We start from the raw sequence: 8,843 nt of genomic DNA on the forward strand, positions 1-8,843 counted from the left end.
TGAGGTGCGTGCGACAATCCGATGCCTATAGGCCAAAAGGAGGAATTGCACGGACATTTATCGTGAAATTAGTGCTTCTGTATGGGGAGCGGGCCATTTCCCGGCAAGGCATCGTGAAGTGGTGACAGCAATTCGAAGCCGGACGCACAGATATCACGGACAACCATCGCGAAGGCAGGCCCGCAACATCCAGGACCTGTGCAAAGGTCAACAGTGTGAATGCGATCATTAGACAGAACCGGCGCATTAAACTGAGAGAAATCGCGACACAGCTGAACATGTTGTATGGCAGTGTGTTCGCCATTGTTCACGAGGACCTTGGATATCGTGAGCTGTGTCAAGCATGGGTCCCACGTCTTCTCACTGATGAGCACAAGGGACAATTTTTCCAATCCTCCCTGGCATTTTTGCAACGCCATGCCGCCGACGGCAACGGGGTTCTGCGGCGAATCGTCACAGGCGACGAAACGTGGGGCCACTACTTCATCCCCGAAACGAAGCGAATATCAATGGAATGGGTGCACCCCTCATCACCACAACGAAAGAAGGCCAAGGTTCAACCTTCAGCCGGTAAGGTTGTGGCGACAGTGTTATTTGACATGGAGGGTTTCCTGCACGTGGAATGCTTGCCGAAAGGAATGACGATCAACGCGGCGTCGTATTGTCAAACGTTGCACCGGTTGCGTAAAGCGATTAAAGAGAAGCGCCGGGGGAAATTGAGCGCCGGTGTGATTTTGTTGCACGATAACGCAACACCTCACAAGGCCCGCCAAACGAGAGAACTGCTGCAGCGTTTCTAGTGGGAGGTCTGGCAACATCCACCCTACAGTCCCGACCTAGCGCCATGTGACTTTCATCTGTTCGGTAAGCTCAAAACGGAGCTCAGTGGTCGACGTTTCCATACCGGTGAGGAGGTGAAGGCCGCTGTCTCAGAGTGGTTGCAGAACGCTGGAGGAAATTTCTATGCATCCGGCATCAACAAGTTGGTTGTGCGTTCGCAGAAATGTTTGGAGTCTCTTGGAAACTATGTGAAAAAGTGACGTTATAGTGCATGTCATTATAGTCGTGTTGCTGTTGTATATGTGGTGTAATAAATGGCCATAACTGGGAAGTGCAACTTATTTTCTGATGTGCCCTCGTAGGTCCTTTTTGATTATGGCCTTATCTGTTGAAACAGACATCCCCAACTTACGTGCGATAGTCCTTTGGGGGCAGGATTACCACCTCAGACAAGGACCTTCACTTTCCTCACCACTTCTGGTGTACGGCTGGTGACTGGTCGCGGATTTGCTGTTTTTTCGTCTGGAATTACGCCCTGTCGGCCTTTGCCATTTTGATTCAATACAGAATTGATTCCGTTCTTTGGTGTCAACAAATGACGCTTCCCGCGCATTACTTGGATCGCAGAATAGCTATATTTAGCATCGGAAAGGGCTATCATGTAGCCCCCCGCGATAAGGGTCAATCCGCTCCGGCATCTTTGCAGCTAATGTCGCGAAACTCTACACACACGTTCTCAGTACTGGCGTGAATCATCACTCCGCGTTTTGACATGGTCAAATTGATAACAGAGCCGGCAGCGGACTTCAGACTTGTCAACGGAGATCCCGAACGACCTTGTGTAGGAATATGGACTCATGTTTCATGAAATTGTTTTCAATTCTTCCGAAATCTCAATCGATATCCTGACAAGAACGCCCCTCTTCAGTACATTTATTTTCATTCACTTCAAAATATCGATTAAGAATGATATTTTTTTTAAAGGAATGGCGTAGCTGAGTTACTCAAGGTCGACATAATTCAAGTGAACATGTCATTAGCCTTTGACATGTTTTCCCTGGATGGTTACCTAGTTGTACTTCCTCTCAGAACAACCATCATCACCAAGAAGTGCTTCAGAATACAGCAAATGCCAGTAAACCGCGCTTATGTTAACCAAGTGTAAGTGCGGCTTCACAAAATGAGTGCTACAATATTACAGCGCGAACGTGGAAATGAAATAGGATAGAGAAACAGTGACTCTCCTGAATGTGCTTCATTAATTTGAAATTAGTGTGCAACTGTTTCAAATTTGTATACGTCGTAGTGTATTATTTCACAATTGTCATGTTTTATATTTACAAGTCTTGCAGAGGGCAATGCTGCCTTTTCAACAACACTTGAATAAGATTTGTTTAATTTGATTATTTATAATTTTCGAAGATATTTATTGTTATATTCCTGAAAATAAATTTTCTTTTTTAAAACACCAGGAAAACAACACGATTTCGTGAATTTACCGTCTTTGTCCACTTAAAACAATGAAGGCTTATCGAAATAGGGGTATAGGGGTATACTTAAATCATGGCATAACAGGTTCTTCTATTATCACTTAACATGTTCATCCACTGAGCTCTCCCAATACCTACAGTACTTCCAGATTTTCAACAAACCCTAATTTTATACTCGCCCTAGGTATCCAACTCGCCTTACACTTGTGTATGAGAAGTTGCAAACCCTCAGTCATCAAAGCGATCTTTTCTTCAGATTACATCGCTATTCTTACCAAAACCACTTTGCATTTCATACAGTCTTGTTAAACATAGCGCGTTCAATAACATAGTAGATATATTCTTGAAAGGAGTACGATCCATAACTCAGGATTCCTTCAAATCTTTTCTCAGAGCAGAGAACGTTCACTGCGATGCTTCGTATCATACAGCGTGCCAGTAAGGACATTAATGCTGACGAATAGAGGGTATCATCTAAAAGGACATCGTTTCAACTGTTGAAAATAATGCTATAATAATTATAATATTATTGTTATTAAGGTACGTTGTGTACACTACGTTTATGTGGTGTTCTGGCGTAGTGAACAATCTTGGTATGAAATCGGTTACGCAGACTAAATTGGAACACACGCTGTTCATAGGAAATAATTATAGCACTGTCACAATATTTCTTGTTGGTAAACTTCAGTAAGAGAATGTATTGACATGTTGTCAGGTAACCGTTAAAAAATAGGATCAAATCACCATATTTCTTTGTTTCTTTCTTACGAATGCATATTCTGTTTCAATTCCTTCTTGGCTACAGTTGTAGCAGGAACTATCTTGCGAATTTTCAGTGCGTGCGGATGTTATAGGCCAATGATTCGGAAGTAATAAACGTCCTACTTTGAGAAGGGACTGGTGACAGTTTATGAGGGATTATCTTCCTGGGAAATATCACCTACAGTGATAAATGCTGTCCAGCAAGGCAAAGTCATCTCCGTAAAGGCCCTGGGAGTGGTGGAAGGTAAAGGCTTCCACCATCCGTAACCTCGGCACTTGGTGGGGTAGAGTGGTTAGCTCTACGCCCGGCCGCCTTTGCTCCCAGGAATGAACCTGGTACTCATGTTTGGTGTAGGCTGAGTGAACCTCAGGGCCACGTGCACCTCCGGAATTGAAAATCTCGTTTCTTAAATTTTACGACTTCCCGACGGGGATTTGAACTCACGTCCTTTCGGGTGAACCGAGCACGCCTTTACGAGAGAAAATTCGCTTGGAATACCACAGAAAGCTGACACTCAGATAAAAAGAGACCAAGTTATTAAGAAACTTAGTACTGGTGGAACAATGTTGGGACGTCCAGAAGTCTACTATATCCAGAATGGATATTCAGTGTAGCATTTTGAAATACTAATAAGGGAAAGAAACATCTCATCTGAATTTAGCGCATAAAGACAGAGCTATATGTGCTAGAGTACACGTGACTTGGAAGAAATAATAAAAATGTGTGATCCTTAGTGATGTAATGAAATGCAATTTGGATGGTACTAATGGTTGGCCATACTACTGGCATGACCTCAGGAAGGAGCAACACATACTTTCTGAGAGACTGCAAGGGCGGTAGTCTCTGATAGCATGGTTCTCAGGAACTACGAAAGCCATAGACTATCATAAACTGCTTGATATTTGACCCCCACACCTCCAGGATGTGCCTCAGATATCTCTTAATGAACGCGTGTACCCTGTGAGTCTGGTACGTTTTGGCTGTCCAGGTTTCACACCGTAATGTAGGTCAGACTTCAACAGCATACCAAATTAAGCACAGATGCTTTAATAAATGTCAACCGAGCTCGATAGATGCAGTCGCTTAAGAGCGACCAGTATCCAGTATTCGGGACTAAGTGGGTTCAAACCCGACTACCGGCAGCCCTGAAGAAAGTTTTCCATGGCTTCAAATGTTCACACCTTAATTAAGGCCACGGCCGCTCCCTTCCCAATCCTAGCCCTTTCCTATCCCATCGTCGCAATAAGACCTATCTATGTAGGTGTGAGGTAAAATACTTTAACAATAAACATTGTAAAATATTAATTTACAGTTTCGTGGGATTCTGTTGCGTGTTCAGATTCCTGGCTGAATGATCTGCATAAGTGTCTTCGGTTTAGAGGATCCCAGGTTCAATTCCTGCCAGAGTCGGGTATTTTAGCTGGGTATAAATAATTCCTCCGGCTAAGGGAGGTTATGTTTCATATCGTCTCAATACGCAACTCTTTATCTAAATATGTTATATCAATGAACCAACCCCCACAGATATATTCCAGAATGAATACACCCCCATACACAATTGATGTCAGGAAGGGCAGCTTGTCGTACTGCTGGGAAAAACTCACGCATAATGTCGACCTCATGACTTGATGAAATGCCTATAATAATAATAATAATAATAATAATAATAGAGTTTTCTTGAAAGACGTGGTGGTGATTATTGTTTTAAGAGGAAGTAAAACGAGGCAACCACACTAAATATTACACCAATCACAGAGAAAAATCGAAGTGATCCGACACTTCGAAAAATGAAGGTATCAGCCAAAGGAAGACAAGGACCACGAAGGGCGTGAAAATGAAAGACTCTCTAGGCCTCGAATGCTCTAATACCGTCGGGGTTGGAAGAGAACAAGAGCTGACCAAGGGAGGTCAGATAGCATAGATGAAAGTGAGGAGCCTACCACAAGTAAGTGGAAGCAATGCCAGGACTCAGCTGAGGGCCCCGTGGACGCCAAACCACGATCCCAAGTTCAGAGTCCCTGGAGCACCTATTAATCGCCTCTTGCGACAGGCAGGGGATACCGTGGGTGTTATTCTACCGCCCCCACCCACAGGGGAATTTCTTGAGAGAAAGCGCAGTAAATTTTTAACATCGATTTTTACAGAAATGGGGAATCGGTTTTTAAAACTTAGATTTATACACAACTCACATGAAAAATAGTTTTTATTTCTTTTATTGGTAGAATTGAAATACATGTTCAGAAATCAAGACAAGTAAGAGTAAAATAGACGGGCGCTGCTGGTAAGGCAAGGTGGGAACAGAGGTAGATGGCGATCGTCATTCATCGTTAATGTTTACCATATCCTCCAAGGGAACCGTAGCTGATAACTGATCCATGTCCACCTGAATATCCACCATATCCACCTCCGAAACCTCCACCATATCCACCTCCAAGTCCACCTCCATATCCACCTCCCAAGCCTCCTCCAAGACCACCTCCAAAGCCGCCTCCAAATCCTCCTCCAATGCCTCCTGCACCTCCACCTCCAATAAATACAGGTTGAGCTACAGGAACCACTACTGGCTGAGCAACTGGAACTGGGACAGCCTGGGGAATAGTGACAGGAACGGGCTGTGGAACAGGAACAGCGACAGGTTGAGGAACAGACACAGGAACGGCTTGGGGTACAGGAACTGGGACTGGTCTGGTAACAGTTACTGGGTATGGTCTAGGAACGGTCACTGGTACAGGGCGGGGAACGGGGACAGGAACAGCTCGAGGTACGGCAACAGGATAGGGAGCTGCTACAGGAACTGGAACAGGTCTGGTTACTGTTACTGGAACGGGCTGTGGAACAGGCACGGGGCGAGTGACGGTCACAGTCTGCACGGCAGCTACTCCTGCACCGCCTCCGATTCCACCTCCAAAACCTCCTCCAGCACCACCGCCAATACCACCTCCGAAGCCTCCTCCAAGACCTCCTCCGTATCCTAATCCTCCGCCATATCCAAGACCTCCTCCATAACTTCCTCCGTAACCACCTCCAAGACCACCGAGGCTGATGGAACTGTAGCTGCTGCCACCTCCAAGAATTCCTCCATGACCACCTCCGTAGCCTCCACCAAAACCATCAAGTCCTCGCTTTTCTAATTTCTTCTCTGTTTCTCCAGCGATGGCAGCGGCCACGAAAAGGACAGCGACCTGTCAAGGTGAATTAAAACAATGGTTTATTCCCATAATAATTTATCTAGTAGCACACTATATTTGCACAACATTTTCAGAATTAATTTTATGGACAAAGTAAGTACTTCCAAATTTGAAACTACAGACGAGTAATAACAATTTTGACTGGAATTTTCCTTGACTTTGATTCGAAATTAGCTATTCTCAAACAGGGATTGCAAAATTTTCAGGCTAAAATTTTTGACGAGTATAATTTATTATTTCGATGCACACATAGAGCAAGTTTCCGTGTCATGAAGTAAAATACAATTTCTGGGACTGCTTCAGCTAATCATAAAACGAGCTTGGCACAGTTTACTGCAACCTTCCCATGTAATCAGTGCGGGAGAAGGCATTCTGACAACAGCAATCATCATCATCATCATCATTATGTAAACTTAGGAAAACTGTAAGAGTTACTCGATGCATTTTAAATGACGAGAAAACAAAAGGAAAGCGAGGTTATAACGGGTGTATGCCTCGCTCTGTGTGACAGATACCCTATGAAATTAATCTGTGGTTGTAAAAGTTTTAGTATTGAAGTTAAGTACAATTCAAGTTAAACTATTAGCTTTTAGTATTACAGTGAGAGTGAAGGCAACTCTCGAAAGAAAACAAGACATTTGAAATCTTAAGTTAAAGTGATTAGACATTGTGTATAAAGATTAACATTCAAGACACTTACATCCTCATTTCAGTTTTACGAGTAGAACACCATTCCATTACCAAAGATTTCTTGTATGTATGTGTGTGTGTGTTTATGGACACTGTAAATCACTCTGACTTTTAATTAAAATTGTTGTAGGCTTAGGGTGTAAAATCCTATCCAATTTTAACTCATGAATTCTTTAACTGGACTTCAAATAAAGAAAACAAAAGAATTCTTATGGGATGTATAAATTACCCAGCCTTTGCAATGGCTATGTATGGCCGGCGCCTTATTATGGTTTAGAATTAAGATGAGGACATCGCCTATCAAACATTTAATATCCCAAAGTTACGAGTCAAGAACAGCTTACGATCCGTACGGATAAATATTTTAAAAAGCATTTCCAAAACGATGTTTATCACAATTTGGACTTGGCGAGTGTTTAAGTCTCTATATACTTGCTAAGACGTGATAATTCAAGATAAACTTTTGTCTCGGAATTTTCCTGCAATTGCTGTTTGGTTAGAGCAGTAATCATGGCCCTAATAATAATAGTAATAATTTTTCAGTTGCTATACAAGACCAAGTAATAGCTAAAAACAGTTACAAAAAGTGCATAATCAAAGACACCAGCGTACTCTCCGATAAATGCAGACGATGTTCCGTACAATCGTGTCTCGGGATTTATACACCAGGCACTTGCTCAGGAAAACCAATGAACTCAGGAGCGTATCCCTTATTACAAGTACCATCCAACACCACTCCTGGAGAATGGGTCGATTAAGCTTTACTGGGACACTACTGTAGTGACAGACAAAACAGTCAACCATAACAGACCAGTCATCATACTGGTAAACCAGAAAACTGAGATAACTTTCATTATTGACATCGCATTCCGCAATGACACAAACATTGACAGAAAGTACTATGAAAATATCTGCAGTACAAAGAACTTTCAGAGGAGATCAAGAGAATCTGGAAGATGAAACTGGTACGGATAGTCCCTGTGATTCTGTCAGTCAACGGCCTCATTCCACACACACTTCACAAGAGTCTGCAAGAACTGTGTCTTCCACCGAACGTCTTAAAATTATGCAACGTTCTGTCCTCCTGTCAACATGCAACATTGTGCGATCGTCCCTCAAGCAGGAATGAAGATCCCGTGATTTATAGTTTTGAATATACCTGTACATCAATATTTCTGTTATAATGTGTAAATACTTCAATTATTGTAAGGCATTTGGTGCATCCCGTATCCCGTTACTATCCATATTTCCTGTGGCGAAGTGTATGAATGATAATAATATGGTTTCTGGTACCGTATGCAGGTATTTGGATCTAACGCCATATTGACTGCCTGCTGGTCAAATTAGACGTCTCGTTTTACTTTATCAGATGGCTGAGTATCATGGATCAATGGCTGATTTAAAAATATATTTTGTCTGGTGAACATCGAATGTGTTACAAGAGATATTTTACATGCCACATCGTACAACATGGAGTGTCGAATGGACTTTATTCCGTCTTTCAAAAATCCGTTTTGAACTTACGATTTTGGGATCCGTAGAACGACACTAACTCCACAGAGGGAGCAATAATAATAATAATAATAATAATAATAATAATAATAATAATAATAATAATAATAATAATAATAATACAGTGGAAGCAGTACTTACGAGCAGCTTCTTCAGCTCCATGTCTGATGTTGCGTTGGGCTGATAAAACTCTGCTGACGATTCACAGCCAGGCTCGCCTTTTTATACTACGAAGCAGCTTTCTTTCCGCTATCACTCAGAAAATCACAGAGCGTTAAGTTCCTCATCATAGAACATCTTCATCTCCAGGAAGACTAGCTAATTATACAATTAACATAGAACTATTACAGTCCTATCTGATGGTTATAAGACAGGATTGGAATGTGAAGAGATGTCAATAAAAACTAGATTACTTTTAAA

At 42.4% G+C, this 8,843-nt stretch overlaps 1 protein-coding gene across 1 annotated transcript; it reads right to left on the reverse strand.

Annotated features, from left to right (window-relative positions):
* Nucleotides 1-5,332: 5,332 nt before the first annotated feature.
* LOC136883350 (uncharacterized) lies at nt 5,333-8,602 on the reverse strand. The gene is made up of 2 exons (XM_067155598.2): nt 8,565-8,602; nt 5,333-6,215 (listed from the first exon to the last, which is right to left on the reverse strand). Exons 1-2 carry the CDS (start codon nt 8,583-8,585, stop codon nt 5,361-5,363), a joined length of 876 nt encoding a protein of 291 aa, XP_067011699.2. The 5' UTR covers nt 8,586-8,602; the 3' UTR covers nt 5,333-5,360.
* Nucleotides 8,603-8,843: the final 241 nt, after the last annotated feature.

This window comes from Anabrus simplex, chromosome 11 (assembly GCF_040414725.1).
Source record: "Anabrus simplex isolate iqAnaSimp1 chromosome 11, ASM4041472v1, whole genome shotgun sequence".
NCBI lineage: Eukaryota > Metazoa > Arthropoda > Insecta > Orthoptera > Tettigoniidae > Anabrus > Anabrus simplex.